Genomic DNA, 25,173 nt, shown 5'->3' with positions numbered 1-25,173 from the left:
AAACATGCATGCGCATCTATAGGGGATGGGCATCACTGATGAGTTATATATCACTAGGAAAGGTTCCATTCCACAAAAACAAGTGATCACCGTCATCAGTGGGTCTAAAGGAAACATGTATTCAAGCAAGTGAAACTTGTTTAACTTTTTCACTAAATGAGGACAACCTCAGTGGGAAGGAGTGGTGGTGGTGGGGGTGCTCTGTGCTCAGCCAAGCACAGCAGCAGCTTCACAGAGGTTACAGCTGGGTCTGTGGGCAAACAGTGGGTTTGGAAACCATGCTTTGGTGTCTGAGCCTCTGTGCTGGGTCACAGGTGTCTTTTCTGGTCTCAGCTGTACTTCAAACCCAGCTGAGAGAACATCTTTTACACGGCTGTTTTCCAAGCAGTGGTCTGCAAACCAGCGAGAACCCATCACAAAAAAGTCACCAGCAAACCTAATAGAAACCACCCCTTCACTCATCATTCTGCTCCCTCATACTTCCATGTGTACATAGGAGGAAGCAAAAAAACTGGAGAAGTAACAAAACCAATGAACATTCAGTGCTCAGACCGTGTTTACTTGTAGTTTACAGGCAGTCCATGAAAACCATCAAACCAGAATGGACATGATGGGCTTTCAATTTTCTTCCCCAGTGAAAAAAAACAAAACAACCAAACCAAAGAAAACCAAACAACAACCAAAAAACCCCCCAAAAAAACCAAAACAAACCTGCCCCCCCCCAAAAAAAAAAAAAAACACAAGAAACCAAAAAAAAAAAAAAAAGAAAGGTTTTAATTTCTTAAAAATTTTTAATTTTTAATTTCTTCTTTTAATTTCTTAGACTGCCAAGAGGTCACTTGATTGAATTAGCTTAAGAAAACAGTCTCTGTCTGCTTTAGCCCTTGTCAGGGGAACCATGTGTTTTTGGGGCTGAGGACTGGGGCTTGCTGAGCTCAAGCCTGATTAGAGGCTATTGAGCCATCTGTCCTGTAATGTTCCACTGAGCACATGGGCTGTGGATCTGCTTCCATCACAGTCAAGGGCAACTTCCCTACTGATGCAAGTAACAGCAGGGATGACCTGGTCTGCACATCTCCCTCAATTTAGACCATCATAATGGTGAGATTCATAAAGCAAAGCTGCACCCTCTGAGTACCACCGATGTAGCACACAGCATAGAAGTGTCCAATTTAACCATTGCACATGCTAAATAACAATAGGAGAAGAGCAGGGCAGTGTTCAGTTTCCTTTTAGTTTTGTTATGCAATGCAGTATCAAAGAAGCACAAGAAAATTAAAAGCAATACTTAGAGTGGAAGAATCCCAACTTCCTAAGGAAAACTAGAGATTATATTTAGCTAATGTTACTTATTTTACTAAGTGTTAAACAAACAAAGATAGCCATGATGTAATTTAAAATAGAAAAATAATTTCTGATAGCTTAGCTGAAATGTTGAATGGAACTAACAGTGCTAATAGAATTTTATTTTTGGTATTAATTTTCACCTATGAAACCTGGTTAAAGTGACTTTCCAAACTGATGTCCAAACACACCTTAAGCATTTTCTTAAAGATTTTGTTTAGTCAGAGCACACAGAAATTCAAAGCACACAGAAGGTGTCTGCCTCTTACATTCTTTCTCACATCAACAAGGTTGCATTAGAAAAGTGAGAACACTTTTTTAACTGATAAAACTGAAGGTGACAAGAGCTATTAGATCTGAAAATAGGATACTTTCAATTATTTATACAAACTGCTCAGCACCCTCTAGCAAACAGTTTCAATGCTTTTGAGTAATCATATACAGCCTTTGAAGGCAGTGGCAATTACAACACTGATAGAATGGGCTGCTACATATACATACACACAAATATTTCTTAAAGGACAGCACTGCAGTGTAAACTTACATATATGGAGTAAATTATTCTGAACTTTCAGTCATAGACCAGTTTCTGGCACATTGTTTTACATTTCAATTCAACTTTGGTCACTAAGGAAGCAGATTTCTTATTCTGATGACAACAAGTAACAGAAGCAGGCTCAAACATGATGAAAGCTACTACATCCAGATTATAAAAATCCAGATATACATCAGAACAAATCATTAGAGAATAGAAAGTAAAACTCTGAGACAAAATAAAAATCAGAGACAGTTCATGACAAGGGCTGTCAGAAGCATTTTGGCATATGCTTGGGAGGTGTGTGGTCCTGTGCAGGAGCTTCCTTACACACCAGCAGATTGTGGTGGCACAGGTCATCACACCAACAATGCCAGCAGCACCTTGGGCACTCAGCCCCACCAGGACCTCCATGCCCACCTTCCAGCTGCCCAAGGTGGGACACAGTCTGTGCCATCAGCCCACACCCTGTGACAGGGTGATGACCTTGATAGGGCTGATGGGGTGGGAGGGGGGACCTGCCTGCAGATGTTACACTGTGCAAGTAATTGGGTAATTGCTTAAAAAGAGACCTTGGCATCACCTTGGGGAAAAGATCTGGTTGGGTGGGGGTGCCTTGCTGCCAGAGGGGCTTTACATATGTTAATCCTGAGTAGAGAGATCTCTGCCTTCCTCTAAGCTGGTTTATGGGGTCCATTTCCCCTTGAGTTAGGCAGAGCTTGTAACATCTCACTCCTCCACCACTGCTCGAAGACTGGGGGCTACACAGGTCCCCTTGTGACCCCTCCATGGTGTTTTCAGGGGATTTATCAGCTCTGTTCATCATTGTCTCTTCAGAGAAAGCTGCATTTCCCCTGCAATGGGTGGTGGCAGAGCATTCCTGCTATGCCTCTGTCACACACTGCAGACCCATTTCAGACATTACTAAAAGACACAGAAGAACCAATTGCATGTTGGTTTTTAAAGGCAGATGAGATATACCCTGAATGATACAGCTTAAGGTGAAGGAGGAATCATCAGAACTTCTTTACATAAAAAAGAAACAGGAATGCTGTTCTTGTGTTATCAATCAGGCTGTTCCACACCATTGCTGGGAAGGTCTACACTTGCATGTCAATAGTTGCAGCCACCTCGGAATTCCATTGCTACTTGGTCCCGAGGGACTACAAGCAGTGGAAATTATGTGTGTGTAAATCCTTACTGCAAAAATCACTATTTGGTCCCAAAAAGTATGAAAACTATGAGAGAAAAATTACACTTTTCATTAGCAGAAATGTCCTGCTGTTTCATCATCTCTGAAAATTGACAAAACTGCTGATACTGGTAGTGAAGCTGCAAGTTAAGGAAAAAAAAAAAACCCCAACCACTACAATAAGTAGGGCTGCCCCACTCAATGAGCTCCTGATTTGGACACTTCTCAATCTGCAGAAGGGCACACCTTTCTTAATTACAGAAGTCAATGTTAAATCTTGGTAAAATACCAGGTCGTCACAATTTTGTGTAAAGTTTGCAATGCAGTGTTCTCCTGTCCTGCGAATGGTAAGCACACACGGTAGACAAAGCACATCAATACTATACCAGGCAAGAAAGAGTAAAAGTTGAAAACTAACAGGCGCTGGCTGAGGCTGGGCCAGGACGGTGTGGTTTCCAGCTGAAGCCAAAATGGTGTCTGCTCTTACCTGGCCACCTGCAAAAATGATAGGTGCAGAGGCAGGTTTGGGACGGTAGGGGATGGTGGCACCTTTGGGTGGGGACTGCAGACAAAAACACAAAGTGGTCAAAATGTAAAACGAAGCAGAGCATGTAGTAAAAAGACATCTCTTTTTATAAATATTGGTCACCTCAGGCAACAAGGCATGCAGGTAACCCAGCCCAGCCCACCCTGCCCTCCACCCCCTCGGACCAAAAGCACGCTAGAGGCCTCCTGTCTGGGCTTCAAGGGAGGAGCTGAGAACATGAGTGCATGGCCAAAAGAGGGAATGGTGACACCTGTGGTTACATTACTGCCACTGTCAGATGAAGCTATGAAGTTCATTAAGCATGTTAAGGCATTTCATGAAACAGAGGCACAATTTTGAAAATGGTCAATGGCTTGGAAATTATGGGCATTTTCAGCTAGGGCTAAAAGGCCCAGATTTTAATATAAATTTATTTTGTGTATCATTTAATCTAAGGGCTAAAAAACTGCCATCAAAATGAAACTTACTGCTCTTATGGCAATGACCTGACCCTAAGGAAGCAAAAAATCCCCGCTGGTCCGAATTATTTCTATTTTAAACAAGATCTGGATATTTTCTGCCCTATTCTACAACAGAATAGAAAATGTGTTTCTTTCAGAATGACTGCAGCTCTGAGCTAGACCTGGTTGTTGTTCAACAATGTCATGACAGCCTTTGCTAAACCTTGCTGCAAGAGGCTCTCAAACACCAGGAAAAGCCAAGTTTAACAGAGCCTCTGGAAATCCCTGGCACAGGAAGGGCAGGCAGCACCCCAGGGGAACTCATGGCAATTGACAATTATTAATAATGTGTTTGAGCATCTCCTGAGTGAGAAAGGACATGCAGGGTGCCCGCTTACCTCCAGCATCACCACGCAGATCTGCTTCACACACTGGATGATGGCGTCGGGAGTGCCGGATATGGTCACCGCGCGCTCCGTCGAGTTGGGGAGCATGTCCCCTGCCACCTGCACCTGGGCTCCTGTGGACTTGAGCAGAGACAGAGCAAAGACACTGTCACTGCCATGCAGGCAATGGCACCTCTCCAGTCTTTCACTGAGACAACAGAGGGGGTGCACCCCTAAACTTTTTGTCCTTTCTTTGCTGGATGTGCTGGAGCATGTTTGGTAATTCCTGGGCATGGATTTGGCTGTTCAAGCCAGCTTGCCAACACTACCACCCCAGGGAGGTTAGTCCTCAGTAGGTGAGAGCTGAACTTCAGGAGAAGCATTTTAACCCTCTCAAAGACTGACAGTTGCAATGCTGACTAAAAAGTGAAAAGGGTGACATGAAGTACTCTTCAATAATAAAAAATAAGAAGAAAAAAGCCCAATAATTGAAGAAGCTTGGCTAATCAAACGAGTCACTCTTTAATCTACTGATAAATGCCTCTTTAATCTACTCATGGCTGACTTGTGTCTCTCGTTGAAATTCAGGGCTTCCTTATGTTATATGGTACAGAAGCACTTCTAAATCATAATTAGTGTTGATTAAATTAACTTTTAGCTCATTAATGAAACCAAGAAAGTAATGAGCCACTTTTGGGGTTTTTTTTGCACTGTTTTTTAAATTTGATCTTGGCACTAGTGTGTTTTAGTTTAAAAAGAAAAAAAGAGGCCCAAACAACCCTTGACATTATTACACAAACACGGAAGACCTTTTCAGCCAACAGAGATAAACCCAGGCATTTGATGTTGAATAAGCTCTTTAACATATTGCACAAAAGATCTATTCCTGACTGTTATTGCAGTATTTGGGCTTTAAAATACAAGTATTTTCAGTAACCATTGACTTTCTATCAGCCAGCAAGGAGTTAATTTGTTTTCCTGCTAGTTATCCAAAACACATGCTATCCCTTCCAAAGACTGATTAATGTACTGATTTCATCTTCTGTTCACTAGTTCTGTTTACGGCCAAAGTATCAATTCCATGCCCCATAAGACTTTGGAATTTCACCATAATTTGATCAATCCCTCATGCTTTTACTTTCTTTTTTTTTCATAATATTATCTCAAAAATAGTACTGCAACCCTACTGTTTCTGGGTGCATGACTGAACACAAAAGACCCCTCCTTTTGCAACTGTTAAGTGTGTTATGTGATGATGAAATTAGATCACATCTTGGGCTGGATGCTCCTTGATTTCCCCCTCTTTCCTAGTATTTGCTTTTTAATGTACATTCCTGGGTATCTGTACATCCAGTGCAAAAGACTGCCAAGTACCAGAGGCATTTCTGCATTTACTCCCAGTGCTAATATTGTTTATTCTCTGACTTTGGTCATTTATCAATAGCAAAAAACAAGTAATAATGTGTACATTATCCTTATGCTTAGGAAGATGTGCAGTGTGACTTCTTGCTACATTAACCTTATCAAAACACCTATTTGGCCAAAAACTATCCTTTTACTTCCTTATACCAGACTACAGGCAATTGCTTCTGAAACTGTGCTCACCAGGATAATCACTTCAGTCACTTAATTTAGCCAATAGACCAATCTCACCTTTAAAAACCTGTGTCCTGGGCACATTCCCACAGTCCTCTGAGTGATGTTACCAACATAACTTAATATTTTTAATATAAAATCCAAAGTATAGACAGCTGTAAAACCTAGAGCTAAGCAATCACTAGCACACAGTTCACACTCATGCCTGCTTCTATTTTAACACAACTAAGAAATCAACTTAAAAGCTCCTTAAAACCTACTGTCTTGGATCCACATTTTAGATTAAAAAAAACAGTTTCAACTCTGTAGAGCCTGTCAAAAGCCTTTTGTTTTGACACAGGCAAATTAGAAAATTGATCAACATGTTATCTTAGTATTCAACACTTCACCCCATGTTGGGATGAATTCAAATTTAGAAGGAATATTGTCACTTCCTCCAGAATAACAATCAATTTTTCTAAAATGTCCTATTCAGATTTTCTCTATATATCTGAGCATGTACCTGATTTTCTTGTATGAGTGATTACAAACATCAGATCTTTGGTTTGGCATGTGCTACATTGTTAACAGTCACGAACGATAGAGTTAAAACAGGCACAGTATGGTACTTTTTGCATTTTTTGGTTAGACAAAAAAGTGGCTCCCAGCACACTCAATGAGTACCTCTAGCTAAAGTCTGGACTAAAAATAAATTTTGCATGTGTTTGGAATGCATCAAATCAGGTCACCTGTGGCCCAGTGACATTAAGGAGAAACAGAGAAGGAGCATGGAAATCACACTTTTCTAGAAAGTAGATCTACTAGCCTGCAATCCCCAGTGCTGCATGGGCTTTTCTCTGACTGTAGGGGTGGTAACTAATTTGGAAATGGCTGCAGCTCTTTGACTTGGGATCCCCGGAGTATTGCTGGGCAGGGATCTGTGCTGGAAAAGAAACTTAAAGAGCCATTTGTCACTTTGCTTTGCTTAATTGTGCATGAAAGACTTTATACACTGTAAAGATGTTTCTCTATTTCACACGTGGTCTTTAATGCCAAGAAAAGTACAAGTGCAGCTGTGCTGGACCCCCTGCTTCTCTCAGACCAAGGCTTTTCCAGGTTTTTCAGTCGACACATGCTCATGTTGGTGTGATCAGCAAAGTACGGTGGGTCACGCTGGCAGGGCACACTGCAGTAGGATGCTGAGCTAGCCAGTGTCCCCAGCACACATCCCAAGACTTACCTCCCTGATTTCTTTGATTTTGGAACCTCCTTTTCCTATGAGGGATCCACACTGACTTGCTGGGACGACAAGCCGCAGTGTTACGGGCGGTTTGCTTGTCACCGAGCTGTTTGTCATCGAAGCGTTGATGTCCTGTAATCACAGTGTCAGTGAGCATTAGCAGGGGATTTGTCACTCCTGGTGAGCACTGAAGGACTCACAGCAAATGCCCAGGCTGTCTGTGCAGACCTGGGGAGTGTGCAACCAGCTGTGGCTGGCTTTTGTGGTAAGGAAAGCCCACCACAACAGCTCTGCCGGTGATACACTGTAAGCATGAAACTGCCTGTGCCAGAGGAACCCTTCGGATCTCTGGCATTGCAAGATTCATGCTGTGGGACCAGAGGGCAGGACTAGGAGAAGGAGGTGGTGTCTGCCACTAAACCAGCGAAAATAGGTGGAAAAGGCAAAGAGGCTTTTGGATTCACAGGCTTCCAAAACCTGTTTCGGTCTGTTTTGGTCTCTTTTCCACCACCTCAGTTAGAAAATTTATACTGTGTAATACGTCTCTACGTTTCATGTCTCTTCCCAGACAGGATTCAAAGGAAAATGGTTAAAAAAAGGAATGACAAAGAACATGAATAATCTGAAGCAGAGAAAATCAGATGATTTTGATAATTCTTCTGCCACCTTCTAGATTTAATTCCTCTTCTGTAGCAGGTCCATAAATATTTGTATCACTACACAATTTCTAAAATATTTTCCATCATGGTTATGTAACCAAAGTACAAAAAGCTCAGCAGAACAGTAATTGCCTGTGTCCAGGTAATGAAACACACCCATGTATCCCAATGTCCAATGAGACTACATTACACATTCCCATAAGCACTTAATCTTGTTGCAAGGTTTAAATTGTGTCAAATATATTTTATTTGTTCAAAATCTTGTAGGCAAGACAAAACAATCCCTCTAAAGACTTCATCACAGAGAAAAAGATAAATTTTATCTTTTCACTGATAGTGGGATGCTTTGAGGGGACTTAGGATGAAAAAATAAAAAGCCACAAGCTGCACTGCTTATGAGAATTTCAGAGAGTTTTGGTAACACTAGCTATGAGCTGAGAAGGCTCATCTGTGAGGTGGCATGGCACAGCTAATATACTCTCCACAGGAATGTTACCAAAGATTAGGACAGGGATGAGAAAACATGCATTTCCTATGAAGTCACTTATGATGCAACGAGAGCTCCGTCAGACAGAACTGATGTGATTTCCTATGCTTATAAAGACTATCACTTTAACAAAAAACAAAAAAACAAAACCCCCAACCAATCAATCAATCAACCAACCAACCAACCAACCAACAAAAACTGCCAATATTGTGCAATCAGGACTCCAAATTATAAAAAAACCAATCTACAACTCAGCACTTCAAGCAACTCTGCACATCTCACTGAACGAGTGTGGGAGCCTGGTGACACCAGCACTGATTCCTATGGTGTGTCCCCAGTTTTGATGGCAGCATTCTCTCATCCAAGAAAAGGCTTGGTATCACCTTAATTAGCTTAAAAGAGAAGAAAATAAAATCTTGAATGGAACAAGGCATTGCTGCATGTGACAAGACAGCTACCAAATCTACTAAAATCCTCTACCAATCTACCAAATCCTCTGCCAGCCAGTAGTAACTCATATTCTGTTTAGTGGCTGTGTCAGTGAGAGACTGCAATCCAAAATAAAGCCAGAGGGACAACAGAATTTTGCAGTACCCATGTATCTGAGATAAAGTTATGTCAATTTTTCAGCTGGAAGATGCCATCTCGCTGTGTCATGTTTGTGTCAGGTGGAGGCACATGTAGGTGAATAATCCTCATCAGCCACACAGCACAACATTTAATCATGTCTCCTACTTCTGTACCATATGCAGCCTGGACCAAAGCCTTCACTGAAATTTCTGCCTTCAAAAGCACTTTGCAGGAACTGGAAGCCACTGTTCTCTTTATTTTGTCCTCAGTATTTAAGAAAAGCATCATCTAAACATGGGGGCCCAGCAGTATGGAGTGCATACAGGAATTATTCCAGCTTAGAAACATGACAAAGGAGAAATAAGCAGAAAAAAATCCCCCTCAGAACTGCAGGCTTCCTAGTACAGATGGCTCAGGACTTTTTCACAGAACAGTCATCTTTCAAGCTGGGAGATTCCTATTTATTTAAGTTCTAACTTTTTGTGACATTGCATCCATTTCTTCAGAGCTCTGGCAGACACTACAGCTGGACCTTGCATGGCTTTCTCCCTGCTTGGTGGGCTGCTCCTCAGCCAAGACAGGCTAAGTGGGAGCCTGGAAGTGCTGAAGAGCCAGCAGAAGCTCTTGGAATTCCCAGGTCATAGCACATACGGCTTCCCAAGACAAACTAACCTGGCAGCTGAGAATTCTACCAAACCTCCACGGAAAAAAAAAATATACCAAAATCCTTCTTTTCTGGTTTCAAAGGAAATGTTAAACTGTCCAATTTCCACAGCAAGGAGGATTCTGTGAGGCGGCTCCTCCCTTGGAAATTACCACCACAGAACTGATCACAATTATACTGGCAAGAATTTATGTTTGTCAGAAAGCTATCACCCTAACTGCTTTTATCACATTCCTTTTCTCTTTTTCTTCCTAGAGCCGAACAAGGGCTTCATAGATGTTTACAGAGGAACAAGGATTCCAAAATTCCTTTTCTTACTCATCTGGAGAAGGTCTGACTACCGAGCTGTGCCTGCTGGTTATTCCAGTGCTTAAGTACCATGTGCTTTCAGAGGATTATGCAGATTTACAAGCAAAGCCAGAGCTGCCCTACTCACCAGTGAAGTTACAACTGCCTTTCTTGGGTCTCAGTCCAAAAATGACTGCACTAAAATGTTCCCTCTTGCAATTCCAGTGGTCTGCCAGGGTTGGTGTAATTTTCTAACAACCCTCTTTGTCCCCTGCAGTGAACACTTTAGGTATTCATGTAAATACCTACTTAACTTGTAAATTCATCATAAGACTGCTAGAAAAGCAACTTTCATTAGGAAGGTTGTCAAAGCAGAGTTATATAAGGCTACAGAACAACCACAAGACAAACCCAACCTTTCTCATTTTTTTATCTCTCTGACATATTTTAAAATTTTTACTAACATTACAAAAGCATTCCAGGACCTCCTGCACCTGCTTATCTCTAGGTATACAGCTGTAGGGTGGAAATTAAGGGTTCAAGGTCTTTATGTGGGCATGCAAGACAAATACCAAAATAATCCCTCAAAGCAGCAGTCTCACACATACATCTTTTTTCTTCTGTTTCAACATAGTTGCAATAACCAGAGCTGGACTGAATATTTTAAATGGCTGAAGAAATCTCCAGCAAAAAGATATGCATGAAAAATAGCACTTGGTAGCTAGCTAATTTGTAATTTTTGAAACAGCATTTTATTTTGCCTGCAGAGCGTTACAGTTACCTCATTTTACTGGCAGGAAGATTTATAGGGAACCTAACTGATTATATATATATATATAATGTATTATATATACAATATGTACTATATATACATGTTTCTTTACTGCTGTTCTTTTAAATATACCACAAACCTATTATGTTAAAACTAAATACAGATATTTCAGAGCCGTACTTGATCTGCAGAGATTGCCAATACTCCTTTGATAATGCTCATTTGAAGAGCCCAGGCTACCCTCTAAAACTAGCAAGTGCAAAAAAATGCAAAATCCAGCCAGATGCCTGAATTTCAGCTTTCTTTGCCTATTGCTACCTACAGCAGTTTCAAAGACTATGTCGTGTTGGGTGGTGGGCTGGGGATCTGATGCCATGCAGTGTTTGATGTTTGTATGAAACATGCAGCATTATTTCCACTGGGTACTCATTTTGGTGGGAACTGGCAGGGATTATCTCTGCTAATGATTCTCTCAGCATTTTACAGGATGAGGAACATGTTTTTCCTGTAGAGAGCAGAGACACTGCTCTCTCCAGGATTCTCTGGACTGGAGGGTATGGCGCTGTGCACCAAGCTACCTTTTAAACTAGAGGAAACAGGAATTGGTCCATGATGGGTAGGAGATGAAGAGGAGAAAGAGATGACAATAGGAAGTTTTTAAATTGGGTTAGATAGAATTACTTGCGGTTCTGCAGGCTTAAACCTTAAAATCATTACTATTTCATTAATAACTGGCAAAAACCTCCCCAAGCATTCTTATAAAATGTGCCGTGCCACAAAAGTAAGACATTTTATCAACATACTGAAAGTTTGGAATATCACGCAGGAAGATCTGAAAACCCATGAAGGACTGAAGAAATACAAATGGGATTAACACCTGCAGTATTAAAAAAAGTCATTTGTCTGGAGCCTGACAGGAATGTTTGCCAAGACTGAAGAGGTGGAAACTGCTCAGCAGGAGCTGGGGACACCCACCGGGCAAAGCACGGGTGTGAGCAAAGAATTAAAGTAATAGGAGGTGAGCCATTTCCAGCAGTGGCAGGGATATGACAGCATGATAAGTAGGACAGGGGACTGTTAATGCTGTTAAATAAGCCTTTGTGGAACTTCATTTGCAACCTGTCCACCATTAACACAGACATTCAAGATAAAATGTAACTGGAAAAAGGTGGAAAGGGACTACTAGAGTCATGAGATGGGTGGGGAATGCATCCTCTGAAAGACTGTGCTTGGATCATTCTCTCTGGCAAAAGCAAAGGTGTGTGGGGATAAAATCAGTTTCTAAATACATATCTAGAAAGGGAAACCTCAGGGATGTAAAGGCAAGAATTATCTAAAGTAATGGCCAGTGCTGGCAGAGAAACAAAGCTGCACGAACTGTTCATGAATAAAGTCAGGTGAGGAGCAAAAAGAAGGTGTCTAATTATCAGACCTGAAATTGTGGACCCAGTATCAGGAAATAGTAAAAATCTAACTAGCTTTTGATCATGCTGTGAAGTTACAAGTCCAAGCCATATAGTTGATTCTAGAAGATAACTGCATCTGGTGACTTATGAGCTCTCTTCTAGTTGTGTTGCTCTAAATTTGAACATTTGCTGTGCCTAAATAAAGGCACATGTTGATAATTCTCATCAATTCCACCATCTCCCTGTGCTGTGGGGAGATGTGGAGACTAACCTTGCTGACTTGGAGAAATGAGAACTCTTAAGAAAGGGATTAACATCCCTCTAGTTTAATCCATTCTGGCGAGACCCTGCCCTTTGCTTCAGCTGCAGGTGACTCAGTCTACCTGTCTGCAAGCTCCTCCATTAGGAGAAGGTGAACTGCTTCCTGCAGGGGCATCTGCCTCTCCAGAGAGGACAGGAGGGCTGCCTGGACTAGACATACGATTTTCAAAAGCAGAGGGAGTTCAATCCTCTCCAAAGTCACCAGGGTTCATGTTCTGTACTCTGCTGCCTTTTCTGTGAGGTTCTCTTTTAAAATAATGACCATATCTAATTGTAGCTGGTCCATGAAACTGAAGGAAATCTCAGCAATTTAGATACATATCTGCACAGAACACTTACATTCACATAGAGTGAATTGAACTCCTGCATTACTTACTCTGAGTGCCTTTAATTGGTTTTAAAGGACAAGCCTTAAATGTGATAATTGGTAATCATATAGCTTGTTTTTAAGATAAAAAAATTCTAGTTAAATGAGTTATATCTTCATTTTGACATATATAACATTTACATCAATACCAACTGGATTCATACAAACAGAGTTAAAAGTTAGGTAATTATTCTTTTCAAATCAAACCCACAGTGGGAATAGAATTTTTCCAAGACATTTTTCCTACCATTAGCACACATTACTAGAAGCAATTGCTTTTCCCTGAAGCCTCCAAAAAGCAAAAGAAATGATCAAACATTTTGTAAATTGACCCATTATTTTTCTTCAGCATTGCTGCCAAAAGCATTTATAAAAATATAACCACTTTCATTGCTATTAAATAGAACATTAAACAAATCCTATTTAACATTAAAGCAAACATGAGAAAATTCAAACAGTGTTTGTATTTCAACTTGAAGAGAGAAAAAAAAAATTATTTGCTTACCTCTTCAAATTTTAGTGCAATCATAGAAAAAGCTTTAAAAATTGCATCTGTTGGGCCTGTTATTGTCACAATTCTCTCTGGACAAGTGCCTTCTGAAATATTGATTCGAGCACCACTCTGTCAAAAGGAACAAATATTTTTCAAAGTTATACTTCCCAGGGAACAAACAAAGTAGGATTAGGAATATAGTTTGGGAAAGAGTACCTTGAGGCATCTAATTCCCTCCCCTGCAACTGCAGCCCCAACATCATATAATTTCAGCATAAACTGATCACATTCCAAAATTCATGTAACTGCGGGAAGCCGGATTCTGTCTGGGTAAATACTTCTGCAGCCCTCTTTGCAGCATGCAAATAGCACCTCTGTAACTCAAAGTTGCAAATAATTGCATAATCAAGTTTTTTTTTCCTTCCTTCTTGCAGGCTTAACCTTAAGTAGGACTGGAGCTGCAGAATTTAAGAGAAGGTAGTTGTCTCCAGGGGGGACCAGCATTTTCCAGGAGCAATGCACCTCTCTGGTTTGGAGTCCCAAAGGTGGGGCTTGGCTTCTCTGCCTCTCTGCTGGGGCCCTGCTTTGCACCATTGAGAAGGCTCCTTGTAGATGTGCCTCATGTGAAGGCAGCAGCCAATATGCACTGAGCATCCCTTTAAAGAACTAGTGGTAGAACAGGAAACATCAACAGTACTGTGTCCATAGGGCAAGGAGCCTGTTGGATGGAGTTAGAAAACCTGAAGTGACTTAGAGAAGCCAGGCTGCTCTCAAGTATACTCAGTTCTCTATGTCACTGTGGCAGTGCAGAGAAAATGTCTCAACCAGGAGGTTTTATATATTTAGAAATTTATATACAAATTTAATATATATTTAAGAGGATCTTTAGTGTAGATAATGATCAAATCCGCCTCAGGTAAGAGCCACCCTACGCATGCTCTGAGATTTCAGTTTTGGAAATGTGTTAATGCAGCCTAACAAGACTCTGGAGCCACAACTCACCCACAGGCACTGACCTTCTTGGGGATCAGGGCCTGAAGCAAATGTGAGACAAGCTGGGTTAGTTTGGCCCTTTGCCTGCAGGGTCACCTCACAGCTGCTGATGTGTTGTGTCCAGCCCTTAACCACCCCATGCTGCTGCTCTACTGCAAGAGACTGTGCTTCCCCATATGACAGCACCCTCACACAGTATGAAAAAAACCCAAGGCTCAACACTACTGATAGAAAAATTTTCCTGCCACAGACCTGAGCACAGAACTGAGAGTTCTGTACTTTTCTGTAGACCTGAAGTTGTCTCTGACATTTCCTCAATGACAGAATTGTCTCTGACATTTCCCCAAAGACAAAGCTACATTTCACACCATAATGATGGCGTGCACGCTGCCACATCTGCCAGGGAAGTCAAAATAAAAGCTGCATTTTGCTTTTAAAGAAGTACTGAAAAAGGTAGTAATCTAAAGAGTGACCAAGTTTTCATCACATGGAGATACAGCCTCTTAGTCCAGTGCTGATATAAAGATGCACACAATTCCATTATTTAAAAAAATAACAAAAATAATAAAGTGTCTTCTGACCACATATACATGACAGTAGGGGTGCAGGATTAGAAGAACATTTGATATTTATCTTGAAAGACCGACCAAGCATCAAAGGTATTCTCTAAGATGTTTTACTCGGAAGTCAGGAGCACTCTCCAATGATGGCTTCCCTTCTGTGCATGCAACTTATGCGCAAAGATACCTGCTCATGATCATAATTAATAATTACACTAAAATATGCTTAATTAAGTTTACCTAGTACACTGGAAAAAATTTTTATTTTTCTTTTCTTTAAGTCTTAGCAAACGTGTGAAAATATGGGTGAAAACATGTCATCAAAAAAGGAGTTCAGAACTCAGTCAGCCTGACAATGAAATTCCTATTGAGTATATTTAAAGATGGATGTCTGCAATTTTCTTTACTAAAATACTTTGACATTTCCCTGCCACAGACCTTCTATCAGAGTAGGAAACAACGAAGCAGCTGACACAGTAATGTACTGCAGCTTTACTAGAGCCAAACTGACTTTCCTTGAGGCATCCTCTATACACTGCACTCCTAAAGTTTAAACGTAGGATTTATCTTCTGACTTATACTTTCAGCAGTTGCTTCAAAGCAGAAAAATTACATGGATCTCCAGGTAGGATGTGCTGCCTTGCAGGACCAGTGTGGGTCTGCAGCCTCCACCTGAGCTGCACACTCCTCTGAAGATAGCACAGCTTGCTCTGTGGCAGGGAAAGAAGCCTGCAGACACTGGGGAGGCTGAGATTTATGCAGTGCCCTGTTTTAATCCTACTTGTCTTTAGCCTTTTCAAAGGATTGCAATGGCAGGTGTGCAGGCCTACCCTGCCCACATCCTACTCACAGCTGCAAAATGAGGAAAAGCTAAAGCTTTGCCAAGACATGGCAGAGAGATGCTCTGGCTTATACATGTCTGGCTCCAGCTCTGCTGAAGCTTGTATCTACCCTCAAACTTGACGTGCATCAGTCTAACACTTGGTTTCAGATTTTTGGAAACTCTACCAAGAGGCCAAGCCATGTGCAAGACTGATGTTGATATGCTAATGAAAGACACAGTGGGTCTGATGCACAGAACCATGCTGTGAGCTGTTCTGAGATAAGGCAGCAGCAGGCACATCGCTAGGGGAATGAAAGACTCCAGACTGCTGCAGCGATAAGGAGGTTACATTAACAACAATGTTTAATTTAGGCCAGCATATTTATACCCCACCGCTTGCAAAGAACAGGGATGTTGAATGATCGGCCCACTTGATGGCAGCATCGGTCTGCACATGCTGAACTCACTGTTTCTGAGCCAGAAAGGAAGCAAGTGAAGACATCAAAGCTTGTCTTACCTCCTCCCTCATCTTCTTCACTGTCTCACCTTTCTGTTAAAGAAGCACAAAAAAAACCCCGTTAGCCTGGGCTAAGAAAAGAGAAATGATATACAATAGTTTGACATGAATATAAAGTTATTTTCTGACCTTTCCGATAATGCTTCCAACCTCCTGCAACAGAAAAAAAAGAGACACCGTGAATGATACGATTTGTTACAGAAGAGCATTTGTGCTGTTCCTAAGCTATTTCACTATCATTTATTTCAAACCTTCAGTGTGAAGCATAGCTCCCTTCCATTGTTGCTGTATACAAATATGCCATGTTAGATACAAAGGGATGGACTAAAAATGCAGCTTTGCAGCCAAGTGATCGTGCAAGAAGAACACTTTTAACAGAAACCGATCTCGTGGTTACAGATCCATCCCGCTACTATAAACACAGACAAATCCCTATCAGGGAATGAAAAGTTAAGAAATAGCAGAACTGCACAATCTAGGGGAGAAAATGAGGTGTAATATAAGCATCAAAATAATTGCTGGTTTCTCCAAGGGCAGGTATTTACCCTCCTTACACCTTGTAATATTGAGAGCTGAATTTCCATGCTACCAAGTGTTATTGTGTAAACACCTGGTGGCCTGTCTTAATCTCCCTATTAAGCACTTAGAGAACAATAATTGCTAATCACTTTTTAGGGATTTGGGAATTGCTACTGGCCTCCTACAATGTTCCACCAAAGCAAAGAAACTACTGAGAAGTGTGGCTGTGAACATGCAGTAGGGGAACAATGTGGCAGTTCTGGCAACATCTCAAGGGTTAAAATCTTGGTTAATAAAACCAACAGGTAGCAAAAATGAAACTATTAACACTAAAATGAATAGTCTGGACATGTTACACAAATCATGCATCTGCCACATCAGACTGGAAATCACGTGATGGAGAGACCAGCTAAAGGAAAATAAACTCCTCTTCTATACAAAAATTGTGAAATCTAATTCTACAGTTAAAGACTGCCTCAGATGGTTGAGCTGTCTCAGATGTATGATACACCACTTCCCCACACCCAGTCCATACATTTCAGTGTAATCCATCCTGGAACACAGTCCAAAGTGTAGAATTTTTGAAATTTTTGTCCTCTGATGCTCTATCCAGTGATGGACTTGTGATAAAGTGATACTGACTTCACTCTGCAGGAAAGAACTACCTGCAGCGACCTTGAGTTATTTTTGCCAGTTGTTTATAAGCTCCTAACATGAAGCTGTTTGTGCTTGCAACTCCTCACATCCTGCTCACCAGACATGAAGACTTTCCAGTGAGACAAAGTTACCTATTTCAATGAACTCTGGCACACCCTTCCCTTATGCTCTCTGCAAGTCTGCACACAACACCTGACTGAGGAGAACAGTCAATACACTGCTGGACAGGTTGGAAAACTGGGCTAGGAGAAAGCTCAGGGAGTAGAATGAAGTCAGATGAAACGCCCCATGTCTGTGACGGAAAAAGCCCATGCAGGAGGACAAGCTGGACAAAAACTCGTGACCTTAAAACTGACTTTGCAGAAAAAGTCCCAATGGTCCTAACTCAGAACTTCTACATAAATAAATGAGTACATCAGCAGTGCACACTGCTCAATCAAAGGCTGGACTGTATTAGCAGGAGTGTAGCCAGCAGGCTAAGGCAAATGGCTCTTTGTCATCCTGTTTGTGAGAGCACACCTGGAGGGTTGTGGCCTCTTTTGGGCTCCTAGTACAAGACAGACAAGGACACACTGAGGTGAATTCAATGCAGGGCCACCAAGCTGGTCAGGGGACCAGTGCACAGGACACATGAGGAGAGATGAGAGAACTGCATTTGTTCTTAAGAAGAAAAGACTTGGCAGGGGAGTCTTACTGCAGTGTACAATAAGGAAAGCAAGCTACAATATCAAATTCCCATTCGATGTCAGGAAAAAAAATTACCATGGGGATGGCTGGACATTGAAAGAGGGACCCAGAGAATCATCATCCTTAAAGGTGTCAGAACCCAAGGGCAAGGCCCTGTGTAATCTGCTCCAATGCAATCTGCTTGATTCAGGAGGTCAGACTGGAGACTTTTGTGGGTCCCTTCCAGCCTTCATTGGTCTGTGATTCTTCAGCCATAGCCTTATCCCCAGTGAAGTCAATGCCTTATTAGCCACAGAGTTGCTCAATCCTGTGAGGCCCCTTCTCAGGCTTATTTTCAAACTGTGCTTTTCCTGTTTCCCATTTCCCTTTTTTATTTCTCTTCCAACTGCTCTCTCAAGATGGCATTCTGCACTCTTGTATACACTGACCTGAGAACAGATACTGTCCAGAGAGGAGTGCAAATCTTCCAGTGGTATCTGCTTTACAAACCTACAGTTCTGCTGGCAAGTGTAAGACTTGACACAGCTTACACTTGACACCTTACACTTGACACAGCTGTGTGAGTGTTTTTGGCAAAGCTGCTTATGTCCATTTGGGACTATGAGATATCTGCACCTCTGTACATACAATGTAGAGAAGCAGCTCTGTGAGAATGGGAATGAAAGGGCTCACTGCAGTTTTCTGTCTTGTAACTAAATTATTGTAATATTCTCTTAATATGCAGCTTTAGGTCACCCCTCTTCCAGCGGCTGAGACAGCCACACCAGCATGCCGTGTAGGTTCCCAAATGAGATGCAGCTTTTTTGTTAGCAGTGACACTAATCTGGGACACAGATTTTTAAGATCTTACTGTTTTTTACATTTTCATTGTAACTGTCAATCTCACAGTAATTGCTGAATGGGCAATACAGGGAGCAAGGCTCTCAGTGATGACAAGGCTTGGGAATCCCCCATGTTCAGTAGTTCCTATGTGACCACTTAGCACATCTGGCAGTTTTATCTTAAAAACTTCTTCCATTCTTCTCAGTTCCAGCTTTCAGAAATAATTACTTTCATAAAAAATTCTTAGGAGGTAGAAGGACCTTCTGCTAGGGCCAAGAGCATTCTGTTTCAGTTGCTATGGGCAAGCAGTCCATGGTATAACTTCAGGTTTTGTATACCTGAAGTTTCATTAGAATATGTAGGCCTAGTCTTGAACCTCCAAGGCTCTGTCAGTATAAACTTAATACAAAATGTGTCCCAAGCCATTCAATCTTTTGGCTCATAATGAGAGATGCTGTTCTTTCAGAAATGAATGGATGGGTCATGGGTAACAAATGCAAAAATATCTTCCTTGGAAATAGGAGAAAATACTTTGCTTTAGGAACAGAAAAGTCATGTACTGTTTGTAGCATTAGTAAAAAAGATGGTCCATTTCTAACACAGAAATAAGGAGTATTTAAACAAGCAAAGGAGAGCATAGAGTTAAAAGATTCTCAAGCTGATTGTTTCACTGAATTTTCTGTGAGTTTTGCTTTGGATTTCAGTGGGGACAAGAATTCTACATGACCGATCATCACTTTGTTATTTATTAATGAAGAGCACAAGCTACCAAAGAAATGAGTAGAAGAACTGTGTGAATACCACTGAGAAAAAAAAATTTCAGTAAGACTGGTGACCAGTTCCTTGAAACATGCTAGCAAATGTCACTGTAATCACATGGACTACTTCAAATCTCCCCTCATCAAAAGGTGACTTTAGAGCTTATTCTATAAACCGGTCACAAAACATCCAAGCCAATGCCATCTCTCCCTCTACTCTGGGAGATGGGATTCTGCTTGACCATGTGAGGTAAGGTCACAGGGGCAGAGAGAAGCATTAACTTTACATGGACATTTCAGAATTTTTCAGAGTTTTGCTTTATACAAATTACTGGAAAAAAACCTAAAAAATAGAATGGTTTTAACTGGGTCACTTCAGACTTTTCTGGGGCCTTAGCTTTTTCTAGGAAAGCCCCTAGAAAGTACTGGTGACAACAGATCATGTCTTTAATTATGATGAGAAACCTATTTCAGCCACAGATTAAATCAAAAGACTCTTTTCACCTCATTCTTCAAACTACCAAACTACTTCACCAAACCTTTATTGTTTCTTTATACAGTCCAGTATTTGTTCCATACAGTTTCTCATATCACTATGAAATAAGTTTACTGCTAAATGAGATACCTAACACCATTTTTATGACCCTCTGCTTTTAGCATTATTTCTAACCAAGGTTACTTTGATGGCTTTACCTTCTTCAGAAAATGTTTCTAGATCTGCCAGACATCAAATGTGCTGTAGTTAAGTGCATAAGATGTCTGTCACCTACACTGGTTCATTAAAAGTTTGGAGTTCAGTGTCAGTCAGGCAAACAACCCTCACTGCAGTCCAGGGACAGATAATGGAGGATATTTTGAAATCCAGATGCTGATTTCAGATAACTTGAAGATAATTCTCAAGCCTGAGGGACAGAGTTGTCATTATGATTTTCTTAAGTAGGAAATTTCTAATCAAGTAGATAAAACAAGAGCTGGACCTCACCAACAAACCCTGGGAGACTGCCCAGCATCAGTAAAGTATATTGCTAACCAACCAGCCAATTCATTGCTGATAAACTTGAGGAAAAGCAACGGTAAAAACAGGGGATGGTTTCTTTCAGGCTGAAATGTAGCATATAATATTATTTGCACACCTTATTCATAAGAATGTGATTAATTTTGTTCTTAATGAACACTTGGGAAGGGCTCTATTTATAGCTAAGAAGCTATTTCTGCAGATTGTGCATCATCTGTGGTGAAGACAAGGCAGTACAAAATGGGGCAGCAAAAATTCCTGTGAGTCAAGGCTTTTGCAGGGCTCTTGCTGGTAAGAATGACTAAACAAAGATATAAAACTGGTTGTAGAAGAAACCTATTTCCTAATCAATTATCTTGTGTGTCCTTTGAATAGCAAGAGAAAGAAATCAGTCATATTAAGAAAACAAGAGGCTTAACAAATGACAACAAACCTTGTATTAAAGATTAACCTTTGATCTGTAAACATAAAGTGTGAAATTCCATTACTTTTTCTAAGTGTGAGGTTGGTTTAATAATTACTGAGTCCTGGAAAATCAAAACAAAAACAGGTACTGTTGTGGGATCATAGAAACACACAGGTCTTGCTCTATTATCATGCAGCTTTTATTATCAGTGCTGTGGGGGAAATGGAACAAAAACTCCATAGGATCCCTGAGATAAAGCCATGTCTAGAAGGAAAATACATTTAAGAAATAATGTAGGAATATATGCTTTCACCCCAAAATATTCAACAAAGCACAGGCTCCATCCTAAAGCCTGAATTCCTTCAGGCAATGCTCTGATTGCACATGCTAACCTGCTTTCTATAAAGCAAGGACAAGGTAGAACCAGTAGGGCTGGAGTCTACAAACAAAAGAGCTTTGAAAGGAAAGGAATACAGCCTTCCTTGGTGGGGAAACACCCGTCATGGGACAAGGAAGGGTCCTGGCAACAGCACACAACAGCTGTGCTGATAAAGCTTTCCAGATCCAGGCCAGTTGTCTTTCTGCCATCCATAAGGAGGCATAACATAACTCAACTCTCTCTCCCCTCACCTTAACCTGAGGACAGAGTTGCCAATAGTCACCTAAGCTCATGAATACGCTTGCATGGAAGACCCCAAGAACATGTCCCACAAAGCTGCTCTGAACAACACGTTTGCATGCAGCATGTGGGGCATCAGCATTTTTCAAAGACTGGAAGAAAAGACAGTTTTTGGAAACATGACAGCCTCAGAGAAATCTGTCAGCCTCAGAGGAAAAACAGCCACCTTGGGTAAACTGAGAATCTGATTTGTGCTCTGGGATTATGTGGGATTAGCCTCACTGCCATGGGGGATCTCATGTTCCTAGGTGATGCTTCAGTAGTCACTGTCTGATGCCCACAGCCCTAAATTAGAAAGGCATTGCAGTCCCAGGCCTTCCTTACTGAGGCAGATCTTTTGCTAACAAATATGGTAGTGCATGAGGAAATCTAAAAATTATCATTTTTCTGATGGAGATTCCAGTATTATGTATCTTCTGCAAGTACATCTAACATTTTTTTGGGCAGCTGTGCCAATGGGCATTTTTCCTTTGCTTTTTGATAGCAGATGGATAGCCAGTTTACATTCAGTTTCACACCTAAGCTCCCAGCCTTCCCTACTAAAACCAACCCAAAACTCAGTTCTGTCCCTGTGCTTGTCCCTGCACTTGTGATGCTGAAGCAGCAGCACTGAGTAGGGCGTGTACCTTCTGCAATCTTAGTTCATTAGTCACACACTGATGAGGAGATTTTGTTTGGTAGAAGTTGGAACACTCAGCTATGGAGATTGTTTTTGGGAGTAGAGAGTGCCCAGGGGCTGGGGGAACTCTCTTCCTTTCTGCTGATTTCTGAGGTTAGTGAGAGTATCTTGGCTGCTCCTACAAAAATGCTGAGAAGAAGTCCATCTTGTGTGGTGCATCTGCATGCAGAGTTTTGTTCCATGACCAGGGCTCTCAGGTATCACAGCAATGCAAGCAAACAAAACAGGAACTATAATAGCAATAGGCAGGACAGTCAATCCTCATAATACCCTGACAGTGTTTGTGGAAACTGGAAAGAACAGAACAAACGTTGGATTGATTGGCATTTTATGGCTTGGATTGTATTACTGACAAGGTGATTCTTAAAGTTACTTTGTTGCATTCTGTATTTCAATAAGTAAAAAATAAAAAATGGAAAAGGAAGGTCATTACCTTTAAGATGGGGAAAATTAATTTCTGTGCTTGCTTTACGGTCTTTCAGGGAGGCAATTAAGCAGGCACCAAAAAAGTAGCCACTAACAGAAATCCCTGATGCTAAAATGGTATTATCTGAACTAATGAAAAAGGCAATTTTTCTTAATGATTTTATTCTGTATTTGAGCTGTTAAGTGTAAGCCATTACTTTATGAGTCTAAATTTTCTTTTTCTTGTAAAAATTCTGTATGTAGCATCACAAAGTAATCACCAACATGTCTGAAAGCCACCATGTAGGTCACTGTAACCAGTGCTTCCAGTGCCACAAGTCACCCATTGATCCTGCTGAAATAATTTCGAACTCAGATACCTTGAGTTCCTCAGGGAATTTAAAATTATGCTGTAAGTACTAAGGCACTCATAAGGTTTTGTCCAAACCCAAACATTTGACTGCAGATACATCTTTCTAATTCACTGTTGCTGAATGAGAAATGCATCATTGAGCAAATGGTATCAGGGAAAGAAAAGCTCCACTCAGTCATCATATCTTTCCTTCATCAATGCAGATAATACAATCTAATAATACATGTGCTACTCGTTACTGGACATATTTAAAATTTGCATAGGAGACGTACAGAACATAACAAAAATGTCTATACCAGATTTTTTTCTTGGGATTCCCTTATTAGATTTATTTTCAAAGTAGTATTTTATATCATTATTTCCAGCCACAAGCACTAGTGGCATTCAAAATACTGTAAAATTTGTATTTATAATATGTATTTATGAGAATGTTTGAAGAAAGCTAGGCATAGTCTCCTCAGTCTCCTAAAACTTTTGCTGTTTTTCTATGAATTCCCCCTCTGTCACTCTTCACCATCACTCACACACGTGGCACCTGCTGCTGAGCACAGAACTGCAGGTGTAATTCTGCCAGAAGAACAGCAAGGTAATTACCTTCTCCTTGCCCCATGATGCACCAATACCATACATCCAAAATTGCACACACTTTTGCTGAAATAGCTTTCCTCTCCAACATAGCATATCCCAAATGTGCCACTCTCTAGACACTGACACATCTGATGCTTTTTAGCCTTTTACGCTTTCCAGATTTCCCTCTGTCACTGAACATGTATCTTCTAAATTACCTTCTCCAGTTAATTGCCTCACCTCTCCAATTTACACCTCAGTATTTGGCAAGAGTCCTACTTTCCTGCCAGTTTTCCCTTCACTCCTTCATCCTACCTGTAAATTATTTCCTTGTTCTTCCTAACCATCTGACTTCATTAATTCATTTTGGTTTTTATTGCTGAACTCCATTCTCTTTCTCTAAAAGATTCCTCAGGCTCAATACATTACTATATTCTACTTTGGTTTCTTGCAGACTTCACTGCACCCAATATGATTTGATCAATGCACATGTTCACACAGTGCCTTTGGAAACAGAGCATTATTTCTCCTGCCCGTTTGTACTGGAGGGAGGAAGCAGAGATTCTTGCACCACCACCATGAGATGGAGGTGGATCTCATAGTGGGTTTGTGACCTGCTGCCCTCTCTAGACTGGCCCATTTAAACATTTTCTCCTCTTCCACTTCATGGACCTGGCTTTTAAATCTCCATTAAGCTGCTTTCCTGAGATTTAAGACCTTTCTATTGCCATAGTCTCTTCACCATTCACATCTAAAATTAAATTTTAATGCTGAGTCTCCAGAGTCTTAATCAGCCTGTTAACACTAGCTGTATACAAAACCAAACTAGTCCAAAATCATGTAATCATTATCCAATATAGTTAAAATAGGCACTTTATCAAGTTATTTCTTCCTGGGCATGAACTGACCAAACCTAGTTCAAGACCACTGCAGATGTCAAATGTCATATGTTAATATGTTGGCAGATACCTGTGGGCAAGGCTACAATTTTCAGTCTTTCAACCTCATTACCTGAGGCAGTAAGCAAGGAAAAATCAGCCACAAGTCATGGGAATAGAAAATTCAGCAAAAGGTGAACAAGGAATGGTAAGAAACATGGAGGTCTACACCTATACTCTATGACACGCAAAGAGCCAAAATAATTTTTGTCTTGACAAAAATTTAGAAAGGAAGAAAAAGTAAGAGATAGAGTTCTTTTGGGGCTTGAGCTCTGCTTCTCCATACAGAGGGCTCTGATGGCTGGGGGCTGTTTGCCCATGAATGCACATACACTTCATTTGTCTTCCTTATGCCCTTCAAAACCAGTGATGTGGTCTGAGCAAATACGGCTATTCTTGCCTTTGCTGGAAGCAGAAATCTTGCAATCCTTACTGTACTCCAATCTTATCCAGAAATTACAGTTTTGAAGTAGACAAAGATAATAAAAT

General features: G+C 40.9%; 1 protein-coding gene across 16 annotated transcripts in view; it reads right to left on the bottom strand.

Moving 5' to 3' along the window:
• Positions 1–25,173, bottom strand: part of LOC139604172 (poly(rC)-binding protein 3-like) — a 500,787-nt gene that overhangs the window by 32,178 nt on the left and 443,436 nt on the right. For all 16 annotated transcript variants that reach the window (XM_071455227.1, XM_071455244.1, XM_071455235.1 and 13 more), the window contains 6 exons: positions 16,309–16,332; positions 16,180–16,212; positions 13,299–13,415; positions 7,260–7,391; positions 4,457–4,585; positions 3,490–3,633 (listed from right to left, as the gene is read on the bottom strand). In XM_071455227.1, the coding sequence (XP_071311328.1) occupies positions 3,490–3,633; positions 4,457–4,585; positions 7,260–7,391; positions 13,299–13,415; positions 16,180–16,212; positions 16,309–16,332 (579 nt within the window). The remainder of the gene's footprint in view (positions 1–3,489; positions 3,634–4,456; positions 4,586–7,259; positions 7,392–13,298; positions 13,416–16,179; positions 16,213–16,308; positions 16,333–25,173) is intronic.

Source organism: Agelaius tricolor, unplaced genomic scaffold (assembly GCF_023055355.1).
Source record: "Agelaius tricolor isolate 1412-34295 unplaced genomic scaffold, bAgeTri1.0.p SCAF_2, whole genome shotgun sequence".
NCBI classification, from domain to species: Eukaryota; Metazoa; Chordata; class Aves; order Passeriformes; family Icteridae; genus Agelaius; species Agelaius tricolor.
This window is presented reverse-complemented; position numbering and strand designations above follow the sequence as displayed.